Source organism: Leptinotarsa decemlineata, unplaced genomic scaffold, assembly GCF_025532065.1.
Source record: "Leptinotarsa decemlineata unplaced genomic scaffold, Ldec_3_MD MMD2_tig00026374_RagTag_RagTag, whole genome shotgun sequence".
In the NCBI taxonomy this organism is placed as follows: domain Eukaryota; kingdom Metazoa; phylum Arthropoda; class Insecta; order Coleoptera; family Chrysomelidae; genus Leptinotarsa; species Leptinotarsa decemlineata.
In genome coordinates, this window is record NW_027412710.1 from 1,540,687 (window position 1) to 1,562,380 (window position 21,694).

Sequence of the window (21,694 nt, forward strand, 5' to 3'; positions counted from 1 at the left end):
GCTGGACATATTGAGGGAAGTAAAAGATGGTGAGTAGTGCGCAGAAGCATAAATTGGTAGGTAGTACGTTTTGCTGAAATTTATTGTGAGGAGTTTAATTAATCTGATATTTCCGAGATCAACCTCTACTTTATTCTTCAGGGAAGACCAGGTGGTGTCCTCATAAAAAATGGCTGTGTCATCAACATATGTGAAAATTATTCCTATTGTTGGAACTGAGAATAAGTCATCGAGGTAAATATTGAAAAGAATTGGGCCCAGGGTAGTTCCCTGGGGCACACCATATTCTATATGTTTGTATAGACTTTTGTGGTTTCCAATTTTTACGCATTGCTTTCTGTTTATCAGGTAACTCTGAAACAGCTTTAGTGTGTTTCTCTTATAACTATGTTTTCAAGTGATTTGAGAAGGAGTGGGTGGCTAACTGCGTCAAAAGCCTTTGACAGGTCTATGAAGACACATATAGATGCACAGTTGTTAGGTCTAGAACAGCATCTTAGGTCGACACACCTTCTCGAAAACCATATTGTCTACAGGAAAGAATGTTATATTTTTTGAGGTAGGACGATAGTCGTATTTTTATAATTTTTTCGAAAATTTTGGCTACAGAAGTGATCAGTGATATTGGTCGATAGTTTATAGGTTCATTTTGAACGCCGTTTTTATAAATTGGGATCACTGGTGTTAATTTCAGCGTGGATGGAAAAATACCGTCTATGAAAGATTTATTTATTAAATATACTAATGGTTGGGCTATGAATAGAATTGTATTTTTCGAAAGTTCAGCCATTATTCCATCGACCCCCATCGCTTTTCTGTTTTTCAACGATAGAATTATATTTTTTATTTCGGTGGAATCGGTAGGAAATAAAAACACTGACATATGATTATTGATATTTCTTCTCGGACATTTATAATTTGGGTCGACTTTTGTTTTGCTTGCTAATTTTTTGCCTATATTGATGTAGTGGCCATTAAAATTATCAGCAATTTCAGGAATATTATCCGAGGACCTTCCTGTTATATTTATATGTGTTATTTTATTTATTGGCCTTTTTTCCCACAAATTTCTCCTACAGTTTTCCACAATTTTGAGTTATCACTTTTATCAGAAAAGTTAAACTCCATGATGAGTTTGTTATGTATACATGAATTGATGACAATTAACCGAACTTGTTTTTTAAAATAAAGGGGATATCTGTCAAAAATAAGCAAAACGTTAACTTTATCCTAGTTGCATAAAATTTGGCATATGGATATAAAATTGCCGTAGACACAACTTTTTCAAGTAATTTTTTGTTAAATTCGATCTAGAAATGAACTTTTTCAATTTTTTTCAAAAAAAAAGTTGAATTTGACAAACACTGAACGTCAGTGGATCGCAGTTGGCCGCATCATTTTAAGTTAAATTTAAAGCACAAACCAAGTGCCGAAGTTAGACTTCATTGAAACTTTTCAAAAAAGAAGTTTTCCATATGGTGCGCACTTTAATGGTGACACTGTATATGGTTTCAATTCATTGCCATTTTGATGTTTAGTAAGAATCTATTCACCACAAACGAACAAGTTTTACAAAATGATGTCTAGAATGAAAAAACATTAAATAAAAATGGTTCTTACCTCGTTTAATTTTTAGAGTAACAGGATCTGTAGACAGCCGGAGACATTTTAAAACTGAAAAAAAAAGTTAGTTGAAAAGTTACTTGATATGTAATACGAAAATAAAAAGCGTATATAAATCCAAATCACCACTTAGCAATTGTTTCAACCATTGATTCGATAATCTAATGAAACCCCTAATTGGTGATGAAGTCGTTTGGGTTCCGCTTAGAAAAAATGTTAAATATTTAGATTTCATGCTTTCCCCATTTATTGTGAGTTTGATTAAGAAAAAAAGGAAAATGTATCGTGAATATAGAGATCCAACGTCTAAAGCTTCAATTAATAAGTTTAAGAACATTTAAAATTTGATTCAAGAATACAGAAACCACAATTGGATTCAAATATGTGAAGGCATATAGCAGGGGAGCCCACGATGAAAAATGGGGATTTACTCGAGCGTCATTCAGACATATTAGGTTGCAAAGCTTAGATGATAAGAAGAAAAAAATGTTATATAATATATACCTTTTCATCGGTGGGGGAAGCGGCTATAGATTTTTAAATATGTAAAGAAATACTGTTGCATGGACATACTCGAGCGCGTCAGATATTGATAGCATCAATATCCTACGTATTTTTAATGATGCTGGTATGTTAATCTGATCGTTTGCATGATGTGGGTGGTTGTACGTAAGAGTTGAAAGTGAAAAGGAACAAAATTTTATCGAGCGCGTCAGATTTTCTAAGGGGGTAATGAGTGCAACAAAAAAAAGCTCTCATTCAATAATCTGACGATTTCGATCTGACGCAAACTCGCGGCCATTATTATAATGTACAAAAAAAAATCGCCATTTTGAAATACTCAAGCGCGTCAGATTAAGATATATATGGTTCATCTTTATGTTTTAGACGTGCTGTCTCATAATCTGACGATTATCTAGAGGGATTCGCTTAATATGACAAAAACAATATTAAAAAAAATAATTCATTGAACCTAATTAATTGAAAAGCTCAGGAAATAGCATGCAAATAAATAAGTGTATGTTTTTCAGTATAATACTTGTATTTATAAGAAAATAATTTTTTAAAATGCTCAAAAAAATTAAATTTTTTATAATCAATTGATTAATTAATGAAGAAAAGAGAAATGTAACTTTCTATGTTTTTCACCACTTTTATTTGTAACTAACGTTACTGCAGTTTCGTCCTATAAGGATATATTGTATAAGTTTGAAAATTTCCTTATAGGACGAAACTCCAGTACCGTTAGTTACAAATGAAAGTGGTGAAAAACATAAAAAGTATAATTTATCTTTTCTTCATTATGATTTCCTACCACGTTGTAACGGCTACATACATCAATTAATTGATTAATTCATCTTCATCACGAATGAGTCTCCGTCAGAGTGGAGACGGAGTGAGAGAGTAATAGATAGAGAAAAAGTGAATAGAGAATAGAGGAATAGAAACTCGGAGAGAGAAATATAGGTATCACACAGCTGCATGCATTGAACTGCATTAATTTGTTCGCTTTTTAATCTATTGTTGACAAATTAATTTGCAGGTAGTGGTTCCACTAGTTAATTACCGAAAAATCAATTAGGATAATCATCATTTAACAAACAAAGTCCACATCGGACCAAAAAACTTTAGGTATATAAACAGCTAACCCTTGTCTTTAGATTCAGTATCAATCTGCTTCTCCTGAAGATGCTAACCTTGTTAGCGAAACGCGCGTCGAGTGCAAAAATATTAGTTTGGTGTTAGGGTAATTGATCTCTAGAAAAAGTTTTCAAAAATCGGTTTGCAAAACCACTCACTACCTCACCTAACCCAACGAACACACGGCAATGATAAAGAATTATTGTGAAACGGCCAAATAATTAGTATTCAGCCAGTCCAGCTAGCCGAGCCTTTACTCCTCAACTACATTTGATAGCACGTTTACTAACTATCTGGGCGACTAGGGGCCACAGTCCAGAAATGTTTATGACTGTACCAGGGACGCTTTGAACATAAAAGCACTGGTAGTATATACATTTCCCATTTGCCGGGCAGTGATTATGGACACCCCTCGTAGTGATCTTATTTTCATTGCCGTTCCAATTGGGAATAGATATACTTTACTTATAATTATGAGACATATTCGCCTTGATTCTATCGCCTGTCGGACATCTAGTGGGCTACCGAAAGCATACCTCAAGCCATTACTTCCAAGGAAAGAACTTTCGGTAAATTTTGTGGCATTCGCGCCACATTAGCGATTCATCTCAACAGGATTTCCAATGAGTTAAGTGGAGTGCGACACACTAAATTCAGGCTACCGAAGAACCTAGCAGGCCACTCAATTGCACCCCTTCATCTTATCCAGAGACCTCAAAATCGATCATTTCTTCTTCAATGTATGCAGGATGATAATCGTAAGGGCTGGGTCGCTAGCTTTTTATAGTGACTACAGGTACATATCCCCTGCTAAATTTAAAGGAAGAGATATGTGTACCTCGTGAATATCCCCGGTTGTAGTAGCTATCCCAGCAACGACAATGGGCTTAATACATGATTTTTAGTTTATAGTTCACTTGATAGAAATTTCAAATTGAAAAACAGTTCACTTTGTTTCAGTTCTCTAAGTACCGTAGTTTTCCCGTAATTAATTATTAAAAATCGAATGTGGTAGGCTGGTGACGTCAAGGGCCTATTCCCGCTTCTTGTTCGATTGACCAATAGGAACAATAAAAATAATCAACATTGCCAAATCGTAAAATTCACGAAGCCTATAATTATCAATTCAAGTATGGAAGTGTAATGGAACCCGTTAAAATTTCAATTAATGAAAAATTCTCCACATGGAATAAAATGTACACGAAAAATCATGTTTGGAAATAAGTTCTATATATAAAATCAGTACACAAAGTCGAAAGATCACAAAATATTTACCTAAACTATGATTTTATGCATTATTTAATAATATACAGTTATGAAAATAAAAAAATATAGCAAACTGGATCAAAGAATCATGTCAAATATACAATTTATTCTACAATCCTCAATCTTCACAACTGAAATTTATTATAAAAAACGATCCCAACATAATATATACTTCTTTCTAATATTGCTACTAAATTCAAGCGTTACAGGCTCGTTTGTGTAATCTGTTGAATCATCCAAAACTTGAGAGGAAGGTTGAATGAGGTCAAGTATAGACAGAATTGATTGTACTCGAATCATATGAAAAAATTTAATGAAGTAAAATAAAAAGCATTAGATTTTTTTGCAAAAATATTAATCAATTTCGTTTCATACTTTTAGCAACAGTATCAACTCCAGATAATACTGTCTGTGGAGATTACTTGAAGTTGAAATAAAAAACTCTGTCATCAAATTCAATATTTTCGTTCTCCTTTCATTTATAGTCACTTTTCAATTGATTTCTATAAAGTCTTGGGAGAGTAGAAGGATTGTAGTTTTTTCTTTTCAATACTTTCACCCATTTTTTTCTCATCATTTTATCCTTTGGAAACCTAAACTCATTATATGAAATAACTCACTTACTTATAAACCAATGCGCTTTCTGTTTTCTTGTTCCTTTTCGCACAATTGAAATCAGCACAAGAATGCACCATATTAATATTCAAATATATCTCTGAAAGACTTTTAAAAAACATATAAACTCGATGAAAAAACGAATTGTTCCTACGCGAGCTGTCAGCTAAGAAAAAGTTGAAACTCAATGTTAAATACAAGCAGAATCTGATATGGGTACTCCATTTTCCTGAGAAAATGAACGATCAATTACAATTTTCTGTAATTATTCATTCATTTTTTTAAGAATAAAACCAGCAAACAAATAAATATACAATAATAAGATCGCTCTAATCCACGAATTGAGCATAAAACGGACAATAATATTTGCCTTGATAAGTGATATGGTACAAGTTATATCTAAATATGATTCTAAATAGAATTTAATGAGCTGTATTTTCAAATGGTTTTTGATTTCTCATGAACCCTAATAAAATAAATCAATTATGCATCTATGCCACCCACCAAAAATAAGAAATTGAACGTTACTGATACATTAGCCATATTGTCATCCAGTAAGCCAGCGCCCTCTGTAGTGTATGCGACAATGTGATCTTTCTAATGTCAATGGTTTCTACACATAACTTCATATTTTTCTTGAAATAATTTCAAAATCAATGTTGACCCTAGTTTTGATAAATCTGACTCCGACAACTTACCGATAGTCGTTTTTGAAATGATCGATGAATTTTACTTGAAAAATTTGCAATACTTTGGTATGAAGGATGAAAAACTGAAACGGTAGGTGGTATATTTAGTAGGTCCCTTTTATTTAAATGAAATTGATTTCTGACTTTGTCTATTATCGAAGGATGGAAAGTTTTGATTTAATTTTTATTTTAGCTCGGCCAAATGAAGAAAACCACAGATATCTTAGAGTTTCGTTTTTTGGAACACTGAAAAACTTTTTGTCTGGTATGGATGATCTGTTTTTACAACTAGGTATAAAACATATTTTAACCATTTTGGTGGTAGTAATGGTAAAATCCAATCCGAAAGTAACCAGAAAAAAATATTTATTGGAATGTAAACTAATGATACGGAATATGCAGCAAAATAGGCACCCGTCGAGACCTACCTTTTACAAAAAAAAAAAACGTTTTTTAATTAGATAATTGTAACAGTTGTATTCACACCGAGTTGACAACAATAACAACAAAAATGGCGTCTGTCAAATTGGATCATCAGATCTGTGATTGAATATCAAAAGCCAATACACTTGGCAACTCCGCTCTAGACAGGATCGATTTTATTGGTCAACCGACACGCGGCCAATTTAAATTCTTGCTTTTGCAAATATAAAGAGTTCTTGGAACCGATTAAGCTTGATAAGTATAATATACCCCTAACTCGATCAGTCTATAAGCAAACCAGTATCATTTTCCATAACATGAAACAAGCTCATTGTGGCGATCAACTATATTGCCCAAAAAGAAAGTACACTTGTCTGAAAAACTAATACCGCCCAAGTAGGTACTTGAACAGTTCACGCCCGTTGCAGTGACATTTTTCTTTTACCTCCCATGATTATAAATCGATTCTGCTTCCAAATATTTTGCCCTAACTCGCGAACAATTTTCTCAGGTATGTGATGTTCACTCAATTTTTTTTTGTAAACGCAGGATCAAAAATAGTATCATTATTACAGAACTCTTCATTTCAACTGTATTCTTATCTCAACTAATCTTTTACGAAAATACATAAATAAATAAAACTCACCTTCTTTTGTACTAAACCTTATTACTTCCGTTTCGTTTACTTTCAAGATTACGTCTCCAACTTCTACCTGGAACAAACACAAAAAAATGTGATGTGATGTTATTTTCGACACATAATTTGATTTGGAAACGGTGAGGTAGCAATGGTGAGGTTTAAGGCTAACTCCCTCCCACACACAAAATCACGTGTATTTTTTAGTATCTACAAAGAATCTTGCAATTTTTCCTTTCTTATACTCTGCAAATGGGTCTTTATATATACACATCACCTAGTTTATTAGACATTGTTTTAATGAAAAACGTACCAGGTAACGGTGTTTGCATGTATTCAGCTCCAAAATAACAGAATATAAAGGTATCTGCCCACTATACCGTACCAAACCATGACCTTAAACGAACCGGCACATGCTAAAAATATTCTTTCATACGAAGCAACGCCCACTAGACCATTCCGTCACCGGTCCGGCACGTAGCGTATCATGCACGTGCCATGACAGTATTCGAGTCGAAAATAGTTTACCGGTGCTGATACGCAACGTGCATGGTACGTAACGTTGCTAAACCATAGGTCTCCGGCAGCGAAAGGGTGTATAAACGGGATATAAATAATTTTTAATTTTATTCGGCAATGCATTCCATTGAAATGTAGATCATCTCATAGCAATATTCGTTCTTCATGGTAAACTCTCCTATACGTTCACAATACACTGATGAATAAGCCGGAATAACACACATTACCTACAGTTGTCAAACGGGTATCTAACGGTCATCATACTCGTATGATACGGTCATTATACGTGTTGCTTACGGGCTTAGAACACGGTTGATCCATTACATTGGGCAAGGTAGACCGTATCGTGTTATTTTCCATGTCTGATACGGTCCTAGCACGGTCATGGTTGGTACAGGACTATAGAGGTCTCTGCCCACTATACCGTACCAACCATAACCGTAAACGTACCGGAACATGTTAAAAAATATTCTTTTACGCGCCCTCTAGACCGTTCCGTCACCGGTCCGGAACGTAGCGTAGCATGCACGTGCCATGACAGTATTTGAGCCAAAAATATTTTGCCGATGCTAATATACAACGTGCATGGTACTTGACGTTGCTGAACCGTAGGTCAATCATTTTCAATTTTATTCAGCAATACATTCTATTGAAATATTAATCTCACAGCCATATTCGTTCTTAGAGGTAAACTCTTCTATACGTTTACATTACACTGATGTGTAAGCCGGAATAACATACAATATTTCACATTATCTACAGTTGTCAAACGGGTATCTAACGGTCATTATACCCGTACGATACGGTCATTATACGTGTTGCTTACGGGCTTAGAACACGGTTGATCCATTACAATGGACAAGGTAGACAGCATCGTGTTATTTTCCGTTTCTGATACGGTCCTAGCACGGTCATGATTGGTACAGTATAATGGGAAGAGACCTTAATTGGCGACTGGCAAGTCGAGCCGGGTATTCGTCGTGGTGAGCGGCGCGCAGGAACTTCGTTCGTTGTCTGACAACAGCGAGTCAAAGTAAAAATACACGTCGCTTTTCGGTTTGGACATCGCGCGATTTACGAAAAAATAAATACACGTGATATCTTACTACACCCCATTCCCCCTTGTGATATTTCGTGATTTTTGCTAACCCCCCCCCTCCTTTCAAGCCGCGCGTGACTAATGGATGGCTCTTTAGAACTACAAATGAATATAACCGAAATGAGCCTACCACAAGACATGGAACAACAATCGATGCAGTTTTTCAGACAACAGACCACGTTTGAAATTTAATGGAGAGCATATTCGGACATTCTCTACAAAACTAAAATATTTCAGATAACGTGGTGTTGCCACTTCCATTAGAAAGTAGTAGCAACTTTGATTTTTCAAATAGAATACCATGTTTACAATATTATTTTTGGAATACACAACAATTACCCAACAACTTTTCTTGATATTTTTCTGTACCTATCTGTCACACTTTTCGAAATATGAAAAATATGATAATTTTTCCATTGAAAATTCCTTCTCACGAAAATTTTGACGAATTGAATATTGAAAACGAACATAACTTCCCCCACCAGAAAACATCAAACTCATAAATCAAGTCAATAAAGGAACCGTATGGACATTTGGGAAAACCTAAACATCCATAAATTCAAAAGTCATAATTCACTTATCGAGGAAGAAATACAAATCAAAACACAAGACCTAACATACAATATACTCAACAAAACAATACACATTCCTAGAAACAATGAACCTAGAGAAACACCAACACAAAGGATATTACCTGATGTCATCTCAGTACAGGCAAAAGGAGAGGATGAAGGATGAGGATAAATGCCTGCACTAAGGCGTTCTAACCTTATGAAAGAACAAACAAGAAGATAAAACGATCAGTTTCAGTAGAGTCATGAAGATGATAGCACAACCTGCTACCCGAAACCGTTCGCATATAATAACTAGAAGTTTTTAAAGTTTGTTAGATGTCTTTCACTAGCTAAGACCTCAGTGGCATCAAAATCCATACAATAATATTTCAATGAATTTATCAAATCTAGCATCAATAGAATAATGTACTTTATATTTAAATCCAAATGTTATCCTAAATTCACTTTGAAAAATTACACACAGGTAGAAATTTCCTAAGAATTCTTCATCATTTAAAGTTGGCAACAGCTTTTATCACTGAAACCACGGACATATGTCATGTCAACTGCCTGTCAATCCTAACCAAAAGAAACGTTTTGTGAAATTTCGACATATGACATTATCTTCTTTCAAAACAATTTTAAACTGTAACGTTATTCATCAAATATTTTATCCAATATTAGACATCCTTCAGCTATTTTTATAAATGTATTGTATCAATGCTCATCCAACACTTTGTGTCCAATATTTTACATAATCATCGTATGAAACATCCTCAAAAAAAGTTGTAAGTCTAACCATTCATTTATATCTTAATATTACTTACACCCACAATTTTCTTAGTATCCCCGATGATGGAAACAATTTATTAAATTTCCGAAAGCTTGGACAAACTTTAAAAAGTACTCTTTCATTTATTATATATATATATATATATATATATATATATATATATATATATATATATATATATATATATATATATATATATATATATATATATATATATACATCAAAAGGGGGAAATTCGTGGACAAAACACTCAAGATATATGGAGGCAAACCGCGGACACGTGTTTCTGGCTATTGGCCTCATCAGCGCGGTGCAGCCAATTGTAAAGATGTACAACAACTGGTTACCAAAAATGAAAAAACATCACACATGCACGGTGTCACCAACAGGAGCTAACCGCACATTTGTGGTTTCAATTAGAAGACCCAGCATTCCCAGGCATCATCTAACATCACCACGTAGGCAGCTATAGCTACCTGCGTGACTTCCGGGTCCAGGATATAAATACATAGATATAGATTATTATCGAGTGTGTATGATATACATCAAAAGGGGGAAATTCGTGGACAAAACACTCAAGATATATGGAGGCAAACCGCGGACACGTGTTTCTGGCTATTGGCCTCATCAGCGCGGTGCAGCCAATTGTAAAGATGTACAACAACTGGTTACCAAAAATGAAAAAACATCACACATGCACGGTGTCACCAACAGGAGCTAACCGCACATTGTTGTACATCTTTACAATTGGCTGCACCGCGCTGATGAGGCCAATAGCCAGAAACACGTGTCCGCGGTTTGCCTCCATATATCTTGAGTGTTTTGTCCACGAATTTCCCCCTTTTGATGTATATCATACACACTCGATAATAATCTATATCTATGTATTTATATCCTGGACCCGGAAGTCACGCAGGTAGCTATAGCTGCCTACGTGGTGATGTTAGATGATGCCTGGGAATGCTGGGTCTTCTAACTGAAATCACAAATGTGCGGTTAGCTCCTGTTGGTGACACCGTGCATGTGTGATGTTTAACATTTTTGGTAACCAGTTGTTGTACATCTTTACAATTGGCTGCACCGCGCTGATGAGGCCAATAGCCAGAAACACGTGTCCGCGGTTTGCCTCCATATATCTTGAGTGTTTTGTCCACGAATTTCCCCCTTTTGATGTATATCATACACACTCGATAATAATCTATATCTATGTATTTATATATATATATATATATATATATATATATATATATATATATATATATATATATATATATATATATATATATATATATATGGTGCTAATATAAATAGTGGGGCACAAATACACACACATCGGAAAAGTATAGGGATATTTTTATAACATACTAAATATCATAAAAATAAATGCATGAGGTCGTTTAATTTCGATTAAATTGGTACACTCGACCACCCTGTAGATTTCTATGGGTTGAACAAAGCCTGCAAAAACGGTAACTAATCTTTCATCAAGTTTTTTACGAACTGTAGGTTTTCGGCTAAAATGAATAATCTGAAAGTGTCGAGTTTGTACATTCTATGTACATTCTGGAAATATTGTGCTTTAACATGGAACGCCATCACTTACCATTGGCTGAGATGAATAGAGCTGTAGGGCTTCTTCAAGGTGGCATGCGACAAAATGATGTAGCTCTTCGTTTGGGGGTCTCCCAAAGTGTTATCAGTCGATTGTGGCGGCGTTTCCGTGAAACTGGCAGTCCAGCCGAACAACATCCAGGGCGAGGACGCGCTACAACTGCAGTTCAAGACCGATTTTTGGTCTTAACCGCAAGAAGACAACCGACAATCACAGCACCTGAGTTGGTTAACGTGTTGCAGCAGACGCACCAGGTAACCATTGGTCATGATACTGTCAGAAATCGACTGCATGAAGCAGATCTCCACAACAGAAGGCCACTTAGATGTCCACCTTTGTCGAGAGGCAATCGCGGTAGAAGATTAGAGTGGTGTCAAGAACATCAAAACTGGGATGCAAATGATTGGGCCACAGTTTTGTTTACAGACGAATCCAGATTTGGATTTCATCCAGATTCTCGTCGAGTAAGACTGTGGAGACGACCTGGAAATAATGAACGTTTGAGATACGTCCAGGAAGTCCATACATACAGAGGTGGTACAGTAATGCTATGGGGCGGAATCATGATCGGCGGCAAAACCGATCTCGTTTTTCCAAATCGCTCCCTCACAGCTCGACAGTACCTCGACACCATTCTTCTACATATCGTCCGTCCGTTTGGTGGTGCTGTTGATGAAAACTTCCACCTAATGCACGGTAATGCTCGTCCACATATCGCACATCTAGTGACTGACTGGCTCACCAACGAAGGAGCTGATGTATTGCCATGGCCAGTACAATCACCCGAGCATGTGTGGGGCATGCTTCAACGAAGAATTACTCCGCATATGGGGAACATTCAGACAACGTTTCAATTGAGAGAGCTTTTAATCGCTGAATGGGCAAATGTACCTCAACAAGACATTGACAATCTCATTTTGTCGTTGCACGATAGATGTAGGGCCGTAATAAACCAGCGTGGAGGCCATACTTTGTACTGATTCCAATTTTTTTTGTATGTTTTTTTTTCGGGGTGCCAAAGAGCCATATTTTTTTTTAGTTTTGCTTATATGCGCACTCAGTATTTTTGACCATTTAATAAATTTTGTTGTAAGTTACATTCGTTTAATAATCACCCGTCACCTTTTTTCCCCTAAAGCGATCTAAAAAAAAATATTGCCATTTTTAAAAATATCCCTAGACTTTTCCGATGTATATATATATATATATATATATATATATATATATATATATATATATATATATATATATATATATATATATATATATATATATATATATCATATCTGGAATTAATAGAATAATGTACTTTATAAATTTAATTCGAATGTTATTTTATTAACTTGGTTTTTAAAAAATCCAACCTAGAGAGAGAAATTTCCAAAAAATTCTTTACAATTTGAAGTTGGTAACAACTTTTATCACTATTACCACTGACATATTTCCTGTCAACTGTCTGTCAATATTAACCAATAGAAAAGATTTGTGAAATTTCCACATGTGGACATTATCCTCTTTTTGAAAAATTTTAAATTATAACGCATTTTATCAAATATTTTATCTAATATTAGACGTCCTTTCCCAATTTTTGTAAATGTATTGTGCCAATGTTGATCCAACACGATGTGCCCAATATTTTACATAACCCTCGTTTCAAACATCCTGAACAAAGTTGTGAGTCTAACCATCCATGTATATCTTAATATTACTTGCACGAACAATTTTGTAGCCTCCCTGATGATGGAAACAATTTATTACATTTCCGAAAGCTTGGACAAACTTTAAATAGTACTCTTTCATTTGCTGCAAAGCCCCACTATGCATGACTATCTATAGGGAAACTTCATAATTTGTGAGAAACAGATAAATAATCAATCGAACAAATACGTTTTGACTGAAGTGATAAAGATAAAAATATCAACCAAAAAACATTTGACGTCATATTTGTAGAAGTCCATATCAATGAAAACATTTCTTATTTATTTTCAAAATATAAATTCCTTGTATTGAATGCATCAGTTTAACTGAAAACAAAGGTCATCTCTTGATTTGAAGAGGTTGGGACTATATAATTACTAATATTGTCTTGATACATTCACAAATTCAATTATCAAATCAAACGTGCTGGTTTCAGTAACGAAGTAAAAAGTAATGGCTGTCTCTTTAGCGGTGATATTTGCGTTGATGTGTAGTTTGATTGATTGTGCTATCTCCGTTCCAACAAAAGTTCCAGATCTGAATCGAAAAATATTAGGTTCAAATGGACCTTTCAGAAAATTTGAAGTATCAGGTAAATATTGGAATTGGTTAACTGAATTTGAAAATTAATTATAATTAAGAAGTACTATACGGAATGATATTCCGTATTGTACTAGTATATATATTAGTATTATATGTATATATTAGCATTATATGTATGTGTCATATTTCAATATGACACATACATTAAACCAATGTATATGTATAATGTATAGTTATTATAGTGAAACTCATTTATACATGATATACTTTGGACAATAATTTTGATTTGATAAATGATGTTTTTCACTAAGTTATTCCTGCATATATGCTGTTGGCGATACAACTTCCGCAATAGATTTTCAATTGTTGAAACACACTTTCAGACCGGTTTCGAGCTGTTTGGCCACTCGTCAGTGCAAGGTAGTGTTGGGTACGATGAAATTCCCACTTTTTGATGAAAAGGAGTATACTAAGCATAAGTGGAATTACATCATATATCATAAATAACTCCATGAACTCCATGAAATTTGGCGTCTTCCCTTCAAGATTGAAACTATCCCTAGTGAAACTTATTTATAAAAAGGGGGATTCTGAACTTATGGAAAACCATCGACCTATAACTATTCTACCAAGTTTTGCAAAATTATTTGAGCTATCTATGTGTAATAGCAATACAAATTTTCTATATAAATGTAACATAATTAGCAATAACCAACACGGATACTTACGAGAGAGATCAACAAACAGTGCAATATTTCTATTTCCTCAAAATATAACAAACTTAATGGAAAGAAAATACTTATATGTACTTAGATCTGTCAAAGGCATTTGACTGTTTGACTTAAGAGATATTTATAAAAAAAACTAGAACTATATAAGAGGAAACTCACTGAAATGGATTGAATCTTACCTAATAGATCACCAACAAATAGTAACATACAAATCTGAGAATGAAGCAGTGAAAGTAGGAATACCCCAAGGAAGCATTGCGGGTCCCTTGTTATTTATTATCTACATAAACGATTTATGTTATCATTCAAACACACATAATTCAATTACAGTCTTTGCTGATGATACTAATTTATTATTAGGCCGTGAATTACGAATTCGAAAGAAAAAAGCGGCGCTCTCCCTTATTTACAAAGTTACGGTCCTTCAAAGTTCTGAAAATGGCAACTTTTCAGCCTTCTTTTTCACAAAATAAACTATTTAAAAACACAAGCATTTATTCACTAGGTCACCTTTACACCTTATTCCTCCTTCTTTGACACTTTTCACTTCAATAATCAATATTTTTCCAATAAAAATGTTGAAAAATGTACTGTTTGGTTACATATCTCTGTATTTTACGTTTTTAAAGTTAATGGCATGGTTGGTACGACTGATGCAGTCCATATTCCTAAAGTAATTCAAATGTTTTTACCTTCATTCTTTAGATCGTAAATCGGTTTTTGGTAGTGTATTACAAATTTGAAATAGTAGGCGGCTTTTTTCTGAAATGTCACTAGTAACTAACCTAAGAATAGAAGAATGTCTGTCACCAGGAGAAGCATTCGTTTTTAAATTAAGTTTTTTATAAAAAAAATGTTCATTATTGAAGTGAAAAGTGTCAAAGAAGGAGGAATAAGGTGTAAAGGTGATCTAGTGAATAGATGCTTGTGTTTTTAAATAGTTTATTTTGTGAAAAAGACGACTGAAAAGTTGCCCTTTCTGAATTTTGAAGGGCCGTAACTTAGTAAATAAGAGAGAGCGCCGCTTTTTTCTTGCGGATTCGTAATCTACGCATCAAAATACGTAGGTACACTCTTTTTTCAAAATCGCCGGATGCCCTCAAAACGAAAATTTACCTTTGATGGCAACAAATTATTCATTGCAATATTTGCTTGCTCGGTAATTTCTGGTGGGATAGCACAAACTTCTTGATCGTTTTCATTCATTTTGAGTTTTTACGAGATACTGAATGACAGTTCATAATTAAAACAAATGGTTGTTGATACACGGATATAACTAGATTCATTACCAACCTACAAACTGTTGAACAATACATTTACTAAAAATATGATTTTTCTTTCGATTTTACAGAGAATTCACAAATTTTGGCTTTTGGACAATTGAATGTATTCATGAGATCATGTTTCTTAGAGTAAATGATATCTGATCTGATCATTTTTTAAAAATTTCCTAGGGAAGTGGCCGCTATTAATTTAGAATGCACATGCATTCTAAATGAGGCATTAACCTACCTGCTGTCAAACTCGTAATGATTAGTTTAAAATGGAGGGAATAGAAAAAAGTAATTCAGATTCAAATTACTATGCAGTGTGTGAAAGCCGAATGGAATAAATTCATTATTTCGGTTACTGTACATACTGTGAAAAATGCCGAAACATGTTAAATGTAAATTATAATTTTTTGAATGGGAAGTATAGGTTGGTGATATATCGTTTAAAATTTCTCTTCATTCTCTATTCAAAAATGTTACCACTTTCAAGTTTATTGAAACAATTAAGATAAAATAAATTCAAATCATGTGGTTACCAAAATTTGATAAAATACACTCTAAACCTAAAATGTAATGCAAAACGTAATGAAATGTAGAATACGAAAAAGAACTATGGATGTTAACGAAGTAGATGCTTAAAATGTCCACCACGAAGGTCTTTGCAACTTCCTAATCTCAAATAAAACTGTCTTCTAATATTACTTAACATATTAAGCGTGACCGACCTAATCGCAAAAGTTATTCGTTCTTTTGAGTCATTCAAATCTGAAGGTTCAGTTTTGTACACATTGCTCTTTACATATTCCCATAAAAAGAAACCTAATGATGAAAGATCAGGTGATCGCGCTGGCCATTCAATCATTCCTCGCCTCTCTAACCACCGATTGGGAAATGTTGTATGGAGGTATTGCCGGAAATTAACTTGGTAATGTTGCGGTGCTCCATCCTGCTGAAACCATATCGTATTCACTGAAACTTGCGGGTTTCCTGGATCTGGATATAAATTTGCTGAACTTGGAATGACATCATTTTCAAGTAGTGCCAAATAATTATCGCCATTCAAGGTGCCCTCAATGAAAAATTGACCAATGTTATGGTTTCCTACAATCCCTCCTCAAATATTAACCTTTTGAGGGTATTGCGTGTGTTCTTTTCTCATACAGTGAGGATTTTCCGTTGACCAGTAGCGGCAATGTTGCCGATTAGCATGACCGTTAAGAGACAAAGTACACTAATCAGAAAACATAATGTCATCTAATTAGATAATATTGTTATACAACATGTTCATTATTTGCTCACAAAAATAAGTTCTTCTATCAAATTCGTCTTCCTGAGTAGGTATCATTTTATAGGGATGCATTTTACTTTCTTTTAATATGTTTACTATACTATAACAATTTTCAATTGAAGGTGATTCATTAGCAACGTCGCACTTGAAGTGACCAACGGAAAATACTCTTACCAACTCTGCAGAGGCGTACCAAAATAATATTTTTATTTATTTAAACACATAGGTAATTACGTAAAAATTATTGTAGTAGGTGGCGCTACCTGGTGTCACTGGTAAAACTGATTACATTTTCTTCTTATACCTAATACAGTACTTCAAAAACACAGAAAAATTTATAAAATAGGTATTATGTTCCTTTTATATAGAAAGAGAACTACAAAGCAAAAAAATAATTACCTATGTTATGCTTATGAAGTTTCAGAATCCATTGACTCGTTCGAAGAGGAATCCCAGTCACACTTAAATCTATTATTATTTGGTCGAAAACAGTGTCTACCATCCCGTCCAATCTCCACATTTTCTCTTCTTCCTTGATCACATGGGCTCCAGCATTAGCCCAATCTTCTTTCCGTATCCGTTCCATTGCCAGTTCTAATAAACGTTGGACATCAGAAATTTTATATGTCACGTTTTCACGAGCTACGTAACCCTTAATTTGAGCCCAGATTAATTCTATCAGGTTTAACTCGCAATGGTAAGGAGGAAGTCTCAAAATGGTGATGCCTTCCGCACGAGCTATTGTATCCACCACATGATGGCGATATCTGTCACGATGCTGTTTAATGACACTGATAAGCTCGGCCTTAACCATGTTTTCGGAAAATGGAATTCCTTTTTGTCCTAACTAGCTCTGCATGTCTGCTTTTCTGGTGGTCATAGTTGGCAGCTGTTCTACTAATCGGCTGTGATAAGAAGCGTTATCCATTACTATTACCGAATTTGGCTCGACTCGTAAAAGAAGGGATTTAAACCATCCTTCAAAGCGTTGGGCGCCCATGTCTTCGTGATAATCCCCCGTTTTTTTTTGGATAAAAAAATTAGTGCACTATCGTCTAAAAAGCCACTCTCGCTACCTATATGGGCGACAATTAGTCGTTGCCCTTTACCCGTTGGTCCGCGTAACCCTGTCGATAATACGTCTATAAATGCTTGACGATATCTAGTTACAGTAGTATCTTGCCAGATCTTAGATACTGTGTGACCAGCATTCACTCACGTTCCTTCCAGATAATAAATCTTTTTGTGAGCAGAACGCATTTCTCTAATAGAGCGAAGATATCCCCGTCGCCATGAGACTATATCTTGTCTTTCTATTAAGACAGATTTACATAACTTTGGTCCTAACGGATTCGAGGGTTGGCACTTTTTTCTCAAAAAATAAAAAAATGAATGGTATAGCGTACAAAATTTTTCTGGTACTCGTCCAATTCAATTTTTTTTCTACCACGACAATGTACTTTTGGAGCTTGCACAATCCCAGTTACCTTTTTTTCACGTACAATGCGTTCAATTGTCGACACGGATATTCCTAATAAAAATGAACACTGGGCTACAGCTTTCACTGTACGGAGTGTATTTTTTAAATTTTCGTACACTCTACAGACAATCTGTTTTTCTTCTAACGACATAAACTACCGCTTTATTTGTACATTACTTGGACCTGCTACGGAATCCATCTTAATACTATAAAAATAATAAAATCCAATGATATTATTCAGCTATTTGTCAGTTGTTTACTTACCTCAAAAACTATTTTAAAGTTGATGTATTTTGAAAAAAACTTTATTGTGAGATTTTCACTAGAACAGATTAACAAATCCGCAACACGTGTTTCGCTGTACAGTAGCTTTCTCAAGCGTGTTCACTATCTACCCAGAAACTAATAATATTCTAGGAACTAATTAATTACAGTTATACCTGAGTTTAACGAACATTTATACCTGGGTTTAATGACTAGGTCAACTAATTATCTCACAATAAAGTGTGAATGTGATGAAAATCTATGATAATATATTTTGAAATACAATTATGGGCCAACTCTATCTTTTATTTTAAAGTTGATAAATATAACAGTATATGTAATAAATATAATAAAATATATTTAATAAATACAAAACAAAGTCACCTTCACAAGAAACAGAACACACTACGCCTATGCAGATAAGGACGCTTGATAATGAAGAAACCGAACGACTAGTTATGGCATTTTAAGGGCGCAAATATAATAGACCTGCGAAGTGTTGATCAGTTTACCGATGTTTCAAAGTATTTAACGAACTGGTTCACCTATTCGCTCGTACATCCTATCGATATGCAGAAGCTATCTTGTTACGGGGGGCAAATTTTATGGAATCATCTTACTTTTCAATTATCTACAAATGGCGATGCATAGACGATAAAAATGAGCCCGGTAAGAATTTAGTTCTTACATTTAACATTGTTGCCATTAGCTCTCAGGTCAATTTGTATATGAGTTGAAAATTGTCATAGTATATCGATGTATGGCTAACATTGAATGTAGTGGATGCCTGTCTACTCGATGTATGTGGATTTTCCTCAAACTCAAGCATCACATCTAATTTGAGTTCATCCATTGCATTGGCAGCTGCTTCTTTATTTTGCTTATTGTTCCTTGAGATATGGGCGATAAATTAGGAAATTTCTCATGAAATAGACGAGCTACTTCCTGTTGTGTTCGGGTTTCATCTACGTAACCAATCATTTGTAAAACTGTTATTTTATGCATTTCCGTTAATCTAACCATTTGTCAGACTTGAAGTTATCGAACTTTAAACTTGATTTAAAATACTGACAATTAATGTAACATACAAAATTAATTGAAAAGGCGTTTTAAACTAACGTTGCCACAAAAATTATTTATAGTTTTTTATAAAGGATACCATCTTAAAAGAACATAGCTATGGTTTTTGTTTACTTTGTTATTATCAATACCTCGACATGAAATGACTTTTGAGTATATTGCAATAAGTTATGAGTGTATTTATCAAGTTTCGGTAACCACATTATTTTAATTTATTTTATCTTAATTGTTGCAATAAACTTGAAAGCGATAACATTTTTGAATAGAAAATGAAGAGACCGTTCAAACCTGTCACAAACCTTTACTTTCCATTTAAAAAATTGGGCGTTGTACCTATCATTCGAAGGGGGTTGAAAGTAGGGGTGACATTTTTACGTTGAAGAATTTCAAATTATTATTTACAATTGATGTGTTTCGGTTTCTTTTTAAATATGTACAGTAACCGAAATAATGAATTTATTCTATTTGGCTTTTACACTGTATATAAAAAGCTATTGTAAAGTGAAATAACTGTCAACTGAAAATATCACAAATTGTTATTTACATGAGTTTGACACTAAGGGAATCCGTCTACTTTAATCTTTGAACATACCAATCTGAATAGCTCACATCATCATAAAGCTATTATCTATTGATGAATCATTTTATTTGTAGATTGTGATGAACCCTTAGAAACAACATCAGACTGTGACGACTGGAAGTTCGCTTATCACTGGAACAACCAACTGAAAGGATGTGAACGTGCTATCTATCATGGCTGCAATGCCACAAGAAATAACTTCATAACCTTCAATGATTGTGAAAAACAAGCACAGCCTATATGTATGTTAACATATCCCAGTCCATCAAAAATGTATGGGAAATAATGAGATATTTCAGATAATTTATATAATAAGGCCATATAATTTAGATTGAATAGTTTATAAATCAAATATTTGTTTTACTATTCATGGCATAAAATCTTTCAGTTCGCACCATAAAGTTGTAGATACTGTAATATAAAATTTGTGAAAATGAGCAATGTTTATATTTTTGTTACGAAATTACCGAAGGCATATTTTCGCACAAAATAAATCGTATATTGCTTTAACAAAAGAATACAATGAGATGTGTCAGCATGATAATCATACTTGATGTTCCAGAGAAACATACTTTTTGAAATATTTTAATATTCATTTAAAAACCTTTCTATGAAATATGCTGACTTTGCAAATGACAGTTCAAGTTTTGAATCTTGGATTTTGTTTCATACACCAAATCTAAACAAAAATGGTGTTTCCGAAAATGGGCCAACTTAAAAAAATCAAATTGTGTTTCAAATACTCATCAGTCACAATTTGGCGCAATCGTTCTTTTTAAACTTCCAGGGGACGTACGACGCGACATACAGACATTAAAAAACTGGTAGAGGTGTAGAATATGATGCAGTTTCAGAACACTAAAACGGAGAAATAACTGAACATTTTCACGAGGATATTATTCAACATTAGTATTTATGATGAAAATTTACGTATATTATCCTTTGAAAAAAGCTGCAGAAAGACGTAAATAAAACATTTCAAAGTGTTTTTTTTCTTTTGAAAATTTAGGAAATTATCCTGACAACAACTGTCATTAAAAGTGACATTTTTGATGGTTGTCAAGCGTATTAAAAGATGATGTTTACAAAGAAGCACTTTCAACAATACTGTTGAAAGTATTCTCAACACGAGTTTTTTCTACCAAACAGCGATAAACAAAACATGATTATTCAATTTTCAAGGAAGTTTTATTATTAACAACAGATATATAATACCTTGCGTTGTTCAAGAGCCTTATAATATATTTGAACGCAATAGCATTTTTATAATAAATAGATTGACCGATGT

General features: G+C 34.0%; 2 protein-coding genes across 4 annotated transcripts in view; one reads left to right on the forward strand and one right to left on the reverse strand.

Annotated features, from left to right (window-relative positions):
* Window positions 1-21,694, reverse strand: part of Efa6 (Exchange factor for Arf 6) — a 221,775-nt gene that overhangs the window by 139,401 nt on the left and 60,680 nt on the right. For all 3 annotated transcript variants that reach the window (XM_074185335.1, XM_074185336.1, XM_074185334.1), the window contains exons 2-3: window positions 6,904-6,970; window positions 1,621-1,674 (exon numbers count right to left, since the gene is read on the reverse strand). In XM_074185335.1, coding sequence (XP_074041436.1) covers window positions 1,621-1,674; window positions 6,904-6,970 — 121 coding nt within the window. The remainder of the gene's footprint in view (window positions 1-1,620; window positions 1,675-6,903; window positions 6,971-21,694) is intronic.
* Window positions 13,501-20,843, forward strand: LOC111504616 (kunitz-type serine protease inhibitor bitisilin-3). The gene is made up of 2 exons (XM_023159267.2): window positions 13,501-13,761; window positions 20,481-20,843. Exons 1-2 carry the CDS (start codon window positions 13,623-13,625, stop codon window positions 20,690-20,692), a joined length of 351 nt encoding a protein of 116 aa, XP_023015035.1. The 5' UTR covers window positions 13,501-13,622; the 3' UTR covers window positions 20,693-20,843.

What these genes read in the sequence shown, in the direction of transcription:
- LOC111504616 (XM_023159267.2), top strand. Translation starts at nt 13,623, where the DNA reads ATGGCTGTCTCTTTAGCGGTGATATTTGCGTTGATGTGTAGTTTGATT. An exon ending in CAGAAAATTTGAAGTATCAG is followed by an intron (nt 13,762 to 20,480) that starts GTAAATATTGGA and finishes TTTTATTTGTAG; the next exon opens with ATTGTGATGAACCCTTAGAA.